Here is a 15,175-nt window from a genome sequence, read left to right as displayed (position 1 = left end):
TGGTATTTACCTACTGCCCTACATTTAACCCACTACTGGGAGTGCTCAATCCACAGCTTCTGCCTTCCAAGGCAGAAGAGTTAAAGAGTTATCAAAGAGTTATCCAAAAAGTCCGATTTTTCTAGCAAAGATTGCAGTGGGCACCAAAAATACATTAAAATTCTTTAGCACTCCTTATTTTATGCAGGACTTTCACTCCTTTCCCCATGTGAGAAGGGTCTTTCTGTTTCTCAGCAGTAGTCTGTCCTACTTGGTTTTCCGTTAAACAGAGCCGGTGTCAAGTTTCAGCTCCTCCTTGAATTCCAGCCCGCTGAGACGTCCCTCTAGAATCATCCAAAATGGAGCCGCTTACAGCATACCCTTTAAGATGTTCAGGGTCGAAAGCAAAGGTATTTGCAGTTTTACTGTCTATGGTTCTATGCACAGTAATGTTATTTCTTCTACAACTAAAATTCCTAAAACCTAAAATCAACAGCTTTTATACCTTCGAAGTGAAAGATGCAAAAGGAAGAACGGTTTCTCTGGAAAAGTTTAAAGGCAAAGTAAGTTGCATCTTCTGGGTTTTTTTTCTATTGTTCATTCATGTTCTCTGTTTAATGAAATCAGTCGTAAGTTATACTTTAATCTTCAAAGTAATGTTATTTGTGTATCACTTTAGCCATCAAAGTTCTCATGGTGTATCTACTTTGAACTGATAAGCTCTGTCCTGTCTTCAGAGGCATGCTGAATTAATACTTTAAGTTGCTTAGGAAATTCTTATAGTTAGTAATGTGACTATGGAGGCATTAAAAAACATTAATTCCATAATCTAGCAACATTAAAAACCACTTATCGATGTTACTATCTTTTACTTAAAAATAAGCCATTGTATCTGATGCTTTTTTAACGGTGGTGATCTTTCAGTCTTGATTCATGCATCCAGGTTACAATTTTCAATAAAATTGGGTATATCTAAAAATATGAAATAACTATCTGCTTCAAAATGGTTTGGGATTTTAACTACTTGCAGACTTTTTTTTTAATCTTTTATTTGCTTCACTTTCCGGTTGGATTTTTTTCTTTTTCCGGGAGGTTGCCCTAGTTGTAAACGTGGCTAGTGACTGCCAACTCACAGACAGAAATTACTTAGCACTGCAGGAACTACACAAAGAGTTCGGACCATTCCACTTCAGCGTCTTGGCCTTCCCGTGCAATCAGTTTGGAGAATCGGAGCCCCGCCCAAGCAAGGAAGTAGTATCTTTTGCAAGAAGTAACTACGGAGTGACATTCCCCATCTTCCACAAGATTAAGATTCTAGGATCTGAAGCAGACCCTGCATTTAGATTTCTTGTTGGTAAATATCTATCTTGCCTCACCAGTTTAATGTTTTTAATTGCTTTTCCTTTGTAAAACAAAAGAGACCAGGACCATACTTCTCCGTTTCATTTGAAATGTTTTAGTGGGAAAGTTTGATAAAATACCAAAGAGCCAGAATCTTATGTTTTGTAATTTTCTAGAAGTTATGCTTCCCTGAAGTCAATGTTCCAACCTCTTGAATGGCAAAATGAGTCTACTCCAATGTATTTTATTCCTTATGATCATCTTCCTGAAGAATTTATCTGAAGTGTGGTCATGGCTATCTTCACAAAATAGCTCTTGGGGAAATGTCCCTCCCCATTTTAAAGCTATCTATGTCTCATGAATATTGCTGGGTATAATTAGTAGACATATCTTTGTGGTTAATTTTATGTTGTTTTACTTGTCTGAAATACTATCTTGAAGAATGAATAATGTCTCGGTTTACCAGGTTTTTGCTAAAATTTATAACAGAATATAAGGATTTTTTTTTGGAGGTGGGTATATTAGGCTATTTCTAAAATTAGACTAGCTACAGAAATCTGTTTAAAGACTTTCCTGGGCCAAAGGTAGTGAGATACAGTGACTAAGGGCATTGGTTTTAGCTCCATTCTCTGGCTTCAAACCCCTACTCTGTTGCTTTTGCTGTGTGGCTTCAGGTACATGAGATAACTCCTCTGTGCCTTCTTCCTCATTTGTGAAATGAGACTATTAATACTACCTACTGCCTGAGATTGTTTGTATTCCTAAGTATATTACTAGCAAGAAGCAAAGTATTTAGATGCTGCTTATACCTTGCCAAACACTACTCTAAGGGATATGCAGCTAATGTCCTCTCATCTGACTTATACAGATGATATCCGCAGTCCTATTTTCACAGATAATTTGAGTTTTCATAAAACAATGACCTCCATCAGATAATCAAGCTTCCAGTCCAGTAAGTCAGCTAGTGATACTCTATAAAATTTAAGTGTGAAATCAGAATCTTTTAAAAACATTATATTTAATTTCTAGGGAAAATTAGCACAATGCTTAACACCCTGCATAGTAATCAGAGTGATATCTTCATCCCTTTTATTTCCAGGATACACTGAGGAAAGACAAGCCAGAGCACATGTCCTTGTAATCATTTTCAGTTACAGCAGTCAGATATGTGGGCATCATAGCTCCTGAGTTCTCCCCCTTTGTCACTAAAAAACCTTCTGAAACTCCACCTACCCCATGTAATCCAAAAAAGTAACTGACTTAAGGTTTCACTGAAGTTAGATAAAGCTCCAGAGACAAAGACTCTGAGATCATAGTCAAATGAAAATTACATCTTTTTAAAACAAGCAAAAATGGACTGTAATTGGTCACGTGGTCACAAACAGGACCATTCTGCCCGTGTGTGCAGTTGTCACTAGACAGGGCATCTGGACATGGAGGCTTATGGGGACCGAAGCTCGGCCACAGCAAGGCATGTGTTGAGAGGGCTGTACCCACCTGGAAGGGTGTCTTTTCCTAATTCACATCAAGATGTTAGGTCAGCTAGAAAGAGCTCTGCCCTGACATCTACTATCTTTAGAGATGCATTTTTCATTACAGAAAAGGGCAATTTTTCAAAATGATTTTGAGACGGTTTTCATGTGGTAATATGATATGCTGAGTCACTGATGTTTGCTCTATCAGAAATATTTTTCTCTAATAATGAAATAAATTGGACTGCTTGGCACAGTGCACAAAGTAAAACGCATTTAAGTAATCAAGCTACTTTTTATTTCTCATTTTTAACCTATGCTCCCTCGTTGGTTCTTTCTCCCAGCACAAAGTATTGTATACCTTAAAACTCTGGGCAGTGTGTTCCTTCTACCTATTTAATCTCGATTTCTGAAAGAATGGTTAACACTTGTTATCTCTGCTTCCCTGTCTCCGTTTCCTTCTTAGATCACTGTGTCTGGCTTCTTGCCAGGATCTCCTGAACCTTTCAGGTACCAGTGACTGCCACTCTGGCCCCTTCTCTCTCTTCTTTTCAGGTTCCTCCTTTCCATCAACCCTTATTTCTGCTGAGCCTCGGGATTCTGCCACAATCCACTGGGGCTCTTCTTATTCTATCCCCTTTCCCTGAGTGAGATCTCTCTCCTAAGCTCCAAAGCCATATAGTCAGTGGCTTCCTCTGACTGGATGACCCACATACACCTGAATCCCCTCGTATACAAAAACAAATTTGTCATCATTGTCCTAAAATCGACTTGCTTTTCCATAGGAGTAGGAAGGTCTGTGTATCAGTTCTGGTTCTACCACTTACTAGCCATGAGACCTTGAGTCTAGGACTCCATTTTTCTCATCTGCAAAATGGGCTTAATAATAATACCCACCTCACGGGGTTGCTGTAAAGACTAAATGGAAGGATCCATTTAGAGCAATGAGCACACATTACTAGGTACATATAAACAAGTTATTTATATTTTTTTCTATGTTAGTCAATGCACATCAATTCTGGATAGTGTAAGTGGAAAAAACATCTACATTTCTTACAAAAATTGAGATGTATCAAAAGGACAGCATAATTTCTCAATATGATTTAACACTATATGTTAACTGGAATTAAACACTTAAAAAATAATGTGATAAAGAATTCCTTTCCATTTTTGTCTACATTACATGTAATGACATTAAAACCATAGATAACATTTAATATGAAAATAATTTCATACATGCCATTACCAAGGACCATTGGAACATCATTTTATCTCTAAAAATGTTAGGAAACTGAAAATTTTGAGTGACAAAGTAAAATTTTTTTTTGTTTAGATCTGATGCAAAATAAACCACTTTGTTTCACAATTCCAGATCAGTAGAATCATCAGTGAAGTCACCAAATATACAGAAATATGGTTACTCAAAGCTTGAGTTTTGCTTTGTTTGGGTTTTGCTTTTTGTTTTATTTTTGACATTCCTAGAACTTGATTCTAACATTGTCACTTACATAGATATTAATAGAAATGACAATCTTAACAAAAGAATAAAATCATGCTCATGAACATATATTCTGGTATTTTAGATTCTTCAAAGAAGGAACCGAGGTGGAATTTTTGGAAGTATCTGGTCAACCCTGAGGGCCAAGTTGTGAAGTCCTGGAGGCCAGAGGAACCCATTGAAGTCATCAGGCCTGAGATAGCAGCTCTGATTAGACAAATGATCATAAGAAAGAAAGAGGACCTATGAACATGGCAGTGAGTCATTCAGACACAGTAATTGGAATATAGACATGTCAGGAGGGTGGGGGTGGGTGGGTTTCATCTTAAAGACTCTGACAATAATATGTGGCCCTGAAGGATGGGGTGTTTTATTTTTAGGATACCTTGCCGGTGAGTGGTAAGGATTGTCCCCAGGTCAGAGATATTACCTAAAGCAAAAAAAAAGAGTAGCTAGAAAATCAAAATGCAACATATTAAATATTTCATCTGACCACACTAAATAATTCAGAATACAGAGTCACCAATGTGCGTCAATATCCTGTTGTTCACCTTGACATTTGCCAGGACTGTACTTGATGGAAATGCCAACACACTAGACCACTGTTGGAATTCAAGACACTGTATGTGACTGAAATTTTGGGAGTAACTAAATGTAAATGGCTATTTTTATGTAATAAAATACAAAATAAACATTGAAAAATGTGAAATAGATTCAAATCCCTACATACTTCTGTTTCATGTACAGGATTTTGTTTCTTTACTTGTTTGATTTTTTTTTTAAGTACAGGTTCATAGTATGTTTTATTATATCTGCCCAAATAGTCACTGATGATTGACACTATCCTAACACTTGAAAAAGCCTTTATCACTTTCAGTTATTTCTAGGTTATTTTCCAGAAACAACTCAAATTTTATAAATAGAATATTAATAGTTGAATTGCAGGCTTTGTTTCTGAATGAAAATCCTAAGTGTAAGAAAAAGACAGTATTTGATGATTTAGCTCAATTCTTGGTATATTAATTTTGGTTGCTCAAATATGCAGACTAGATAGCCATTTGGAAAGAATTCCATGCCACATCATTCTGACAGCTGAGACAGTAAGACTCAACTCTGAATCATCAAAGGTCTGAATGTAAACAGAGGAGGTTTGCAGTCACAACAGCCTTAAACATCAGCAGTCCCCAAACCCTTTGATAGAGCCACAGAATGCTTCATCTCCCAAAGTCATAACTTTTATGTTCTGTCAGTCTTATAATTATTGACTAACAAAGCAACCTGCCAAGTTGGTGAAGTCTAGATATTCATTTCATATCTAGATAGATATTCATTTCATGAATTCAATAGGAAGACTAGGGCAAAAGGAAAAAAGGGAAAGGCAATCATGTAAAATTTGGCTAAGAAGGAAGACCCAATCTCAATAGCCATGGCTCCCAAATTCTGACCTGATTAATGAAAGTGAAGAGGATTTTTTTATGGTGAAGTCAGTAATGCCACCTCAGTATATAGTTCTGTACAAGTGTTTAAAGTTCTTGGAGAAACCAAAAATTTATTTCTTGGATCACCTTCTGCTTCAAAGTATATGTCCAAACACCCACAGTTGGGGGTACAGTTTCTATTAGAGGTCAAGAAGATTTACAAGGATAGACTCAAGAACTGCAGGTTAGTATGTCAGCAAACCTGCTTGTACCCTTCACCAGCCATATGACTTTGGGCAAGTCACTAGACTACTTTTAGATTTGCTCAGCCATAAGTTGAGGTCAGACTGAACAAAGAGCTCCTTCCAGCTCCACCAGTCAATGACCATGCTTAACAAGGTGTCTTCAGTGATCAGGAATGGAATCAGTACTGATCTGAATTGTTTTTGAAGGAATAGAAGCCCTCAAACAAGCCTATCTGTCCTTTGTGATTTTGCCCCCAAGAGTGTAGAAGCAGTTTGAATTCTGGGCCTCTTAGCAAAATTTTGTTCAGGGCAAACTCTCCAAGTGTTGCTCCCAGAGCACTCTTGTCCTGGGACAAATGCCACAGGGCTGCTTCGGTGTTTTGTGTGCTCACATTAGGGTATGAGCAGAAGTGTATATGCTAGCCCTACGCAGGCTGTGTAGACTCCCCACTGTCCAACGCTAATAGAGCTGCCCTGGGGACCAACCAGAGCTGTCCTGGTGAATGCAGTTGGGATGTCCATCCTGCCCAAAGTCACTTGTTCTCCAAAGCCATATAAAGTGGGTTTTCAGTTACAGATCTCCAATCCTCGTTGCTTTATTCAACCTACGGTATCTACTATAGTCAGTGCTTGATTCTCTCCCCTTGTCCTTTGGGTATGCAGGGAAGGCAGGTGGGGATTTGAAAGTGTGTCAAGTGGGTGTCCATTGAAGGTTCTGTAATGATGGGGCTATCTGTGCTAAAAGAGAGTGTGGAGCTATTTGCTGATGTCCTGCTACCCATAACTCCAATGTCTTATGTGAATTCCACCAGATACACACATACAGAGGGAAAAAATGTAGCTTTCGTGAACTGAGCAGATCTTCCCTGTCTCGGCATCAAAAAGCCTGAGACACAGACTACTGTCTAAATTGAGGAGTATAACAGAAAACAGCTGGCATCCCATCAAAGGGTGTTCAGTTGCCATTATGACAAAGGGACAAAATCAAATGCATTTAATTAAGATAATTCATAGGCTTGAAGTTTGGCTTATTGGGAAGGTGGGAAGGAGTACTTCATTCTAACTCCCAGTCTTCATCTCATGGCACATATAGCCATAGTGTTGGAGACTGGAATAAATATGAATTTGCCTGAGTTATATCCTGAAAGTCATACTTCATTTTTTAAAATGCTTAGTAATTAGAGTATATCCATAGTATGTATAGAGGTAGTTATATACATTTCCTAGTAATTATGGGATAGATAGCATATATCCAGTGGCTGATAACAATCACATCTCTGGAAGAGGGGTCCCAATTTGCAGCACTTGCCAATTTCCATGGTTTAAATGCTCCCACGTGGCCAACTTCCATCTACCAGTGGCTTAATAACTAGCATGCCAAATTTCTGAAAATTTAACAATCACTTCTCACAACCCACTATCAGTGGGCTCTAGGACACCAAAATTCTTAAAAATCAGACTTGTTATCCTAAGGATCTCCTAAGAGATATATCTAGAGCAAAAACTTATTACATATTATTTATTTTTATTATATACTATTTATGGAGGCTATATGAATATGTGGAAGTACAGTTACTGAAATATGAAAAGCTTTTAACAATACGCTATCTAATGACAGTAAAATCTAATGACTTCACTGGATTGTCTATAGGTAACCTCAAGTAGGAATATACTACAGTAAAAAAAAAATGTAGACAAGGCCTCAGAAGAAAAAAAAACCTGTTTTTTGTGTGTTTCAACACATTTACTGTTTCAGAAGACTACCTTGAACAAGGTAAAAAAGTCTTGAGTGATCCCTGTACAAAATATTATGTCCTTTGTGGTGTTTCTTTGAAAGAAAAATGGTATATTTAGGAGGAGACAATATGTGGACACTATGTCCATGTTTATTCCTTACCTGGATTTCATCTTTCCCACAGAATAATAAAATTCTAATAACTGTCATGCCTAGAAACTAACATCCCATACTGTTTGTTCCCCACTCTTCTCTTCCTTCCCTTTGCTGAACTGCTAACACTTGGGGGGAATGAAGAGTAGCTTTGATGTCCCAAGTATGGATCCCTCTCTTTCCCTCTTACTCCTTCTTTTGAATTTACTTAGTCATTCTCCTCCTTACCCACTGATCTCCTTAATTTCTCTTTATTGTGTTCCATTCTCTCCCTCCTTTCTCATCATCTCAATAATATGGAATGGAAGAACAGCTTTAAATATGTATTGTTTATTGAGTATGAATGTTGGCATTTTATGTCTTGTTCTTTAGTTAAAAAAAATTAAAACACAAAGGCCAAGCCTTCTTAATTTAGTAGGTTTTATTTTTATCAACGGGTCAGAGACTTTCCATAAAAAAGAACACACTGAAATTTAACCTTTTAAGAAAAAAGAAAATGAACATAATATTTATGTGGAAAGGATCCTTAAAAAATGCTGAAAATAAAATGATAATGGGCAACAACGAAAAGAGAGTGAGATGTAAAAGTAGCAAAATGCATAAAGAATCCAATTATAGGCATCTATCTCCCATGGTTTACATGTTTAAACGTAAAATAAGAATTAAAATTGTAATTATAATTGTAATTTATGATCCAGTAGAGTAGACTCTAATATATTTCTTACATCTCACTTAGAATATAACTAATTGACCAGACCACCAAAGTCAGTTCCATGAACTTGCTGCAAATGTCCACATGAGGACACGTATGTCACTGTATGTCTGGGACCCAGCACGTACTTGACATTGTTGCATGAGCCAGTTGCATGGGCCCCCAAAGGAATCAGAAAATATTTAAAAGCATATTATACAGTCAATTCTTCCCACTTCACAAGCTAAATTTCATGTTCTACTCCAAATATTTCTGAGTCTGTGACTTCACAGAAGATGAAGTGAATAATTGAAGAAAATCCTCCCATCGCTTCTCGGCCTTTTGGCTAAGATCAAGTGTGAAGAAAATCCTCCAAACCATTCAACTCCATCCCCACCCCCAAAACTTCCAATTTTCTTGGTATTTCAAGTGAAAATGTTGGAGTTGACTGACTCATCTTGAAAGTTATCCCAATTCTCCATTCAGCTGGTACATACACATGGTTTTAGAGACCTGCTCTGATGTCGTATTAAGAAACTGATTATTGGAGCGCCTGGGTGGCTCAGTGGGTTAAAGCCTCTGCCTTCGGCTTAGGTCATGATCCCAGGGTCCTGGGATCAGCCCCGCATCAGGCTCTCTGCTCGGCAGGGAGCCTGCTTCCTCCTCTCTCTCTCTGCCTGCCTCTTTGCCTACTTGTGATCGCTGTCAAATAAATAAACAAAATCTTTAAAAAGAAAAAAAAAGAAACCGATAATCTAGAGAGAATACTAAAGACTTAGTTGAAAACTTGGGGAAACATTTTAGGCTTTCCATTTCAAATTGTCATTGTATTCTAAATCTTATATTAAAAATATATACACCACATCACAAGTACTTTCATACTGTGTACCTAGACCTCCAAAAATATTACCTGAGAAATTTTTAAAGAATTAATTGTATTGGTTTCTTCATTATTTATAAAGCTTTCTATTGTATTATTATTGAGTAACGGAATAGCAATTATGAGTATTATGGTAACTAGTGTCCCAGTTCATAGCAAAAAGTATACACATACATGCATACACATACACTAATTACAGAATTAATTATATGCTGATGTCCATTGTATATGCAATAAGAGAGCAGTTGCATGTTAGCTGATGCCATTCATATATTCAACCAGCTAACAATACACTGCCAACCCATCACACACAGGTAACTAGTACAGCTTGTTAACGAGAAGAATTTATCCAGAAGCAAGTGGCAGGGTAGTTGTGGCTGCCAAACTGACCCAAAGCAGCCAGCTAACAACACACTGCCTACCTGACTCAGGTCACTCCTGCTTGTCATGGCCCATGACATCACTGAAGCTACATTTGCAACGTGAAACACTGGCACAGTGGTAATCTTAAGAGTCCCGTAAAAGAAAATTTATAAACAAAACTTGTTCCTCCAAAACAGTTATAAAATATAAAAACATTATTTTTAAATCATAAAAACTTAAAAAGGAAAACTCTCAGAATACTTGCATTTAGCTATTCTAAAGTAAATGCTTGGATATCAAACTATGGTACATGTTAAATAACCAAGTTATACTTAACTGTAGCTTTTCCAATTATTTCTAATTACTGATCAAAAGACCAGTTGTCTGTATTAGGCAGCAAAATATTTAGTAGGAGTCCTGGCAATACGTAAGCTGGGCAAAAAACAAAACTGCAGCTGTTTTGGAGGGGAAAAAACCAATATTAAAGTATTTGGGGAATGTAAGGACTTATAACTGTCATTCATCGTCTCCCACTATAAATAACATTAGTCATTGTATTCTGAAAGGGCCATTTTGTGTTTGATTTATTGTGACACCACTGAAATATTGAAAATTTTAAATTATAAGAAAAATCTGTAAAAATGTTGATGGGTTTGAAACTAGAATCTATGAGGAAAGTTTAAAGGAATAAGAACAATTTTGGGTAGAGAGAAGGCAAGGTGAATGGCGATAGTGAGAGATTTAAAGCATATGAGGGGGGCGCCTGGGTGGCTCAGTGGGTTAAAGCCTCTGCCTTTGGCTCAGGTCATGATCCCAGGGCCCTGGGACCGAGCCCCACATCGGGCTCTGCTCAGCAGGGAGCCTGTTTCCCCCTCTCTCTCTCTGTCTGCCTCTCTGCCTACTTGTGATCTCTGTCTGTCAAATAAATAAAAAAAAATCGTCTTAAAAAATAAATAAAGCATATGAGGGCTGTTTATATGGGAAAAAGAAGAAAAACTCATACAGATTTGTTTTATTTTTACGCTGATTACAAGAGAAGCTACAGGCCTTTGGCTTCAGACTTTCAAGGAGAAAAAGTACATTGGATCAACTTTAAATTGCTAAGGGAAGGACAGACCATCAATTAGGCCACTTCTCTGGCTATCCATAAGATGGCACCATTTCCCCTTTTTTGGGAGGCAAGCTTAACTGCAACAATGGCAAGTGCAACTAGCAACTGTTAAAATTAACAGCCAGCTAGCAATGCACTGCATACCTGACACATCCATGCTTTCCTGTTGAGGCAAAAACTAGAAAGCACCAGCGGTATACAAATGATTACCACTGTCAGGGATCTTCAACTTCTTACAGAAATAGGGGGTAGGGGAGTGTATAATTAGACTCTGTAGTTAGTGATATCTTCGGAGATTGATTTTTTAAATACCATATCTTCAGACCACGCCATACTTCCAACAAATATCTTCTTTAGGAAAAATTATTTTGTTCAAGATCAGAATTAAGAGAACTAGAGCAAGCCCTAGATACTCACCTTGGAAGAACATGGATTTCTCTTCTGCTTCAGGTCTTTGGCGAACACCCGCATGACATTCTCCTTCGAAAATATAGACAACATATAGAGAGAAAAATTATTTTTAAAAATCATAATGCTAGGCGTGGGATGTTTATACATCCTCAGCTTGTCCGGCTGCATTTACTTTTTCCCTTAGCAAGCAAGCACCTCCGGTATACAACTAAATTACGGATGGCAAAATGCAGGATCAGGGTTTAGAGTTTTATGCTGTATCTTGGTCCTAAATAGGTATTATAAACAGTGCCTTCGACGAGAAGCCCCTGGGAAACAAAAGGACATCACTCACCCACAGCATCTCTTCTTCTGTCCGGACCCTCCGCGGGGCGGTGCGCTCCAGTTTCCACTCCATCTCCGCAGAACTTCCCCCTACCTAGAGTTTGGCCTCCCCCGCCCGATCGGCTCTGGTTTTCCCCCCAGGTCTAAGTCGGTCTTGACGCCTAATCGTCAAACATCTAGAGTCTCACCACCCCCTCCTCCCCCAGGGACCATCATTTTTCACCCTTAATGTTCATTTCCCCCATTCCTCCCACTGCTCCTAGACGGCATTCCCCAGAGTACCGTTTAAAAAGCCGGCTGGGCGGCAGCCGAAGCGGGAATCCCCCTGTTCCGCTTCTCATTGGCCAGCGCTGCGGTGACGTAAAAATGCGGAAGGGATTCCCCCAGCGCGCTGCGTAGCCCGCCACCACCTCCCGGCTGGCCGCCCCGCGCCGCCGCCTGCTCTTTGTCCGCAGACGCGCGCACAGAAGCGCCAAGCTTTGCCGCGAGCGGTGGCGGGCCTGATCTGGGCCAGGCGCCCAGGGCCGTCACACCAGCAGGAGATGAGAGGGTTGGCGGGCGAAGAAGCGGGTTCTGTGAGTTCACGTTCTTTCCATTTTCAAGGTGGGGAAAAAAGGTTCGTTATAACGGGGCCTCCTCGGCATTGGTAATAATGTTCACCGTTCGTGTAAACCACTGATTTTAGACGTGTTCCCCCAACGTGTTCATCAGCTCTTGCTCCATTTTTCAAATAGGCAGGAAAACGTGGCAAGATTTCTGTGCTAATGAGAAAGGGGAGCCATCACATTGATTCAGTAAGTTCTCTGCTGTAGCTAGCCATTTGGAAGGGGCCAGGTTCTCTCACTTGAGCTTCTCAGCTATCTTCCCAAACAGGAGGTTGGTGAGCGAGATGAAGGCATTGGTGAAGGCTGGTGACTCCTCATGAGGAGTGCAGAGCCAGCAGGAAAGCTGAGCAGACTAGGCGCTAAATCAGGAAGGAGAGGATGATTTGGGGGGTTTAGGGAGGGGTTTAGAGGGAAATGACAAGGAGCCAGGTGGGCTATGCAGCCTCAGCAGCCCCATCTAAGCTGCCAAGGGAGGCTGGCTGTGCCATATGGCAGGAGGGGAAACTGGGGAACCTCTGACAGACTGGCAACCAGCTTCTCCCTTCCATAACCTCCTCCCTACCTTCCCCCATTTGACACTGGATTCCTTTCCCTTTAATGCAACCTGTGGGTTTGGTCATTTTCCTGGTGAAAGTATTCAAAGACATCAGATACTCAAAAGGGTCAATGATTTTTTAAAAAATAAATAAATTCACTCTCTTGTTTCCTTCTTACGGAAAGCAAGGAAAATTGACATCAAGGCTGAGACCCAATCTTGAACCAGTTTTCCATCTGCAATAATAAAGGTTAGGGAAAGTGCTGCACAGGATAACAATCAGATGAGATTTATCAAAATGCTTGATAGATAACCCATGGACTGAAAGATCTGTAAGTTCACCCACAAGAATTTTACCTTCCTTATAGTCCATTCAACTTCCAGTAAATCCTTTCAGCAAACATTGAGGCTAAATAAAGTGAAATATTGGCTGAGAGTCAAATGTATTGTTAATTTAAAGAACAGTTTTGCAAATGCCAGCTAAAATTAGCAGCATATTGGAAATAATATGGGAGACTTTTTGTTCTACTTCTAAGTATCATTTTACGTGTACCACTTATGAGAATGGGCACAAACACAGGAGTAATAAAAACCAATTCATGAACTTGTAAACCCATGTAAACTGTGATTTTAGAATCCATCTCCTTACAAGTACTAAGAATAGTGAAATACTCTTTTAAAATTCGCTTTATCTGTAATGCAATTGTAAATTCCATTTTAGCTGCTAGTTCCACAACATATTACACAGACTCCAAATGCCTTTTTTCCCCTAGGTTAAAACAGAAAAGTAAAAGCCAAGTATTTTCCTTTAGGAAGTTATTGTGCATTTAAATAATCATATTAAAATTAACAGGAGTGATGGAAATAGAAAAATCACCATTGGCAAACACCAGTACTAATTGTTGCGGTTGAGAACCATGAATAGTAAAACTGGTGTACATATGATGAGGGTTTTGCCTCCTGTGATCCAATTTGAAAAGGAAAATTACAACTTTTCATTGGACAAATCTGGCAGCCTCCACCTCAACCAAGTAATAAATTAACCTCACCATTAATGACACATTGACATCCTGTGCCTCCTGATAAGACGCATTGGGAAGGGCACAACATAACTTCCGTGACATCCCTGCCAAATTAATTAATTAATTAAACAATAACATGCATTTAACAATGAGAAAATGCTAAACAAACCAAGTGAAAGAATATTCACAAAATAAATGGCCAGTAGTACTCTTCAAAAGTGTCATCATGAAAAAGAAAAACAGAAATTATCACAGATCAGAACTATCTATCTAAACATGACAAATGCATTGTGAGATCCTGGACTGAAGCCTGGACCAAAGGGGGGAAATGGGCACTTGTTGGATGATTGCAGAAATTTGAGTAACTTTTGTAGATTAGTTAACATAGGTGTAGTAATGCTTATTTTGTACTTATAATCATTGTGCTCTAGTTGTATTAAATGTTAACGTATCGGGAAGCTGTGTGAAGGACATGAAGGAATTATTTGTACCACTTTGGTAACATTTTTCAAGTCAAATTATGTCAAAGTAAAACTTAGGAATGAGAAACATTAATATCATGTAGTTGTATGAATAGAAACATTATGGCATAAGTTTTTAGGAGAAAATAGAAATATCCTGTAAACATTTAATCTTAATTTTTATCAAATATGGTTTAGGAGTAATGCCTAATTCATCAGTTTATGTGTCTGTAATGTACCATCTTCAAGACGTTTGCTCTTTGTGAGTGCGTTTTGCAGATCTGTGATAAGAACAGGGCTGTGAGGAAGATTCCTCTGCGAAGGCCAAGGTCAATTTGAAGGATTTGGAATAAGAAGGTGAGGGGGGAAAGAGGTGAAGCAGGGAGAAGGGAGAAGAGGCTAACGTGAAAACACTTTTCTTGACTCCTATCTTGTGGGTGCTTTGAGAGTCTGAGCAGTTCCCTACCAATGGGAAGCAAGAAGATATCCAAAGCTTCCCAAATGCAGATTTTTTTTTCAATTACATGATCACATTTTCCAAATAATAATGTTACATATCTCAAAAATACACAATGTACAAAGTCAGCTCCCTTCATCCGCCCTCCCAGCTTACTCCTTTCCCCCCAGAGCTGCGTCAGACCATTTCCAATGCATTTACAAACAGAAATGTGTACTGAGAATTGGGCGCTGTGAACCTTCCAACGTAAAAGCGATCTCACTAAACTTATCGTTTTGCAACTTGCTTTTTCAACTTCACCACATTCAGTTGCAAACCGGAGAGCTTCCCCATCCCCAACTCCCAACTGTCGGTTTTCACGCCGCTAGCATCCCGGCGTCTCGGGGTTGGCTCGCGCCCCCACCTGGCGCGCTCCAGCCCGCCCCCGACTCGCGCCCCACCTCCCGCGCCGGCCAGACCCGCTCCGGCGCCTGC

General features: G+C 39.2%; 2 protein-coding genes across 3 annotated transcripts in view; one reads left to right on the top strand and one right to left on the bottom strand.

Annotated features, from left to right (window-relative positions):
• Positions 1-11,694, bottom strand: part of CDC20B (cell division cycle 20B) — a gene marked incomplete at both ends in the record, with an annotated part of 33,234 nt that extends 21,540 nt beyond the window's left edge. The window contains 2 exons of the mRNA XM_080804962.1: positions 11,304-11,366; positions 11,632-11,694. Of these exons, the coding sequence (XP_080661088.1) occupies positions 11,304-11,366; positions 11,632-11,694 (126 nt within the window). The remainder of the gene's footprint in view (positions 1-11,303; positions 11,367-11,631) is intronic.
• Positions 324-5,013, top strand: GPX8 (glutathione peroxidase 8 (putative); the record flags this gene model as incomplete). Of its 2 annotated transcripts, XM_080804963.1 has the most annotated exons (3): positions 324-542; positions 1,072-1,333; positions 4,376-5,013. In XM_080804963.1, the coding sequence occupies 3 exons, from the start codon at positions 339-341 to the stop codon at positions 4,537-4,539; spliced, it is 630 nt and encodes a 209-aa protein (XP_080661089.1). The 2 variants fall into 2 exon arrangements, with proteins under 2 accessions (XP_080661089.1, XP_080661090.1); XM_080804964.1 differs by lacking the exon at positions 1,072-1,333 and having other exon boundaries at positions 339-542; positions 4,376-4,444.
• Positions 11,695-15,175: the final 3,481 nt, after the last annotated feature.

This window comes from Martes martes (assembly GCF_963455335.1).
Source record: "Martes martes genome assembly, chromosome: 5".
Classification (NCBI taxonomy): Eukaryota; Metazoa; Chordata; class Mammalia; order Carnivora; family Mustelidae; genus Martes; species Martes martes.
The sequence above is the reverse complement of the archived record's forward strand: the minus strand, read 5'-3'. Positions and strand labels throughout refer to the sequence as shown.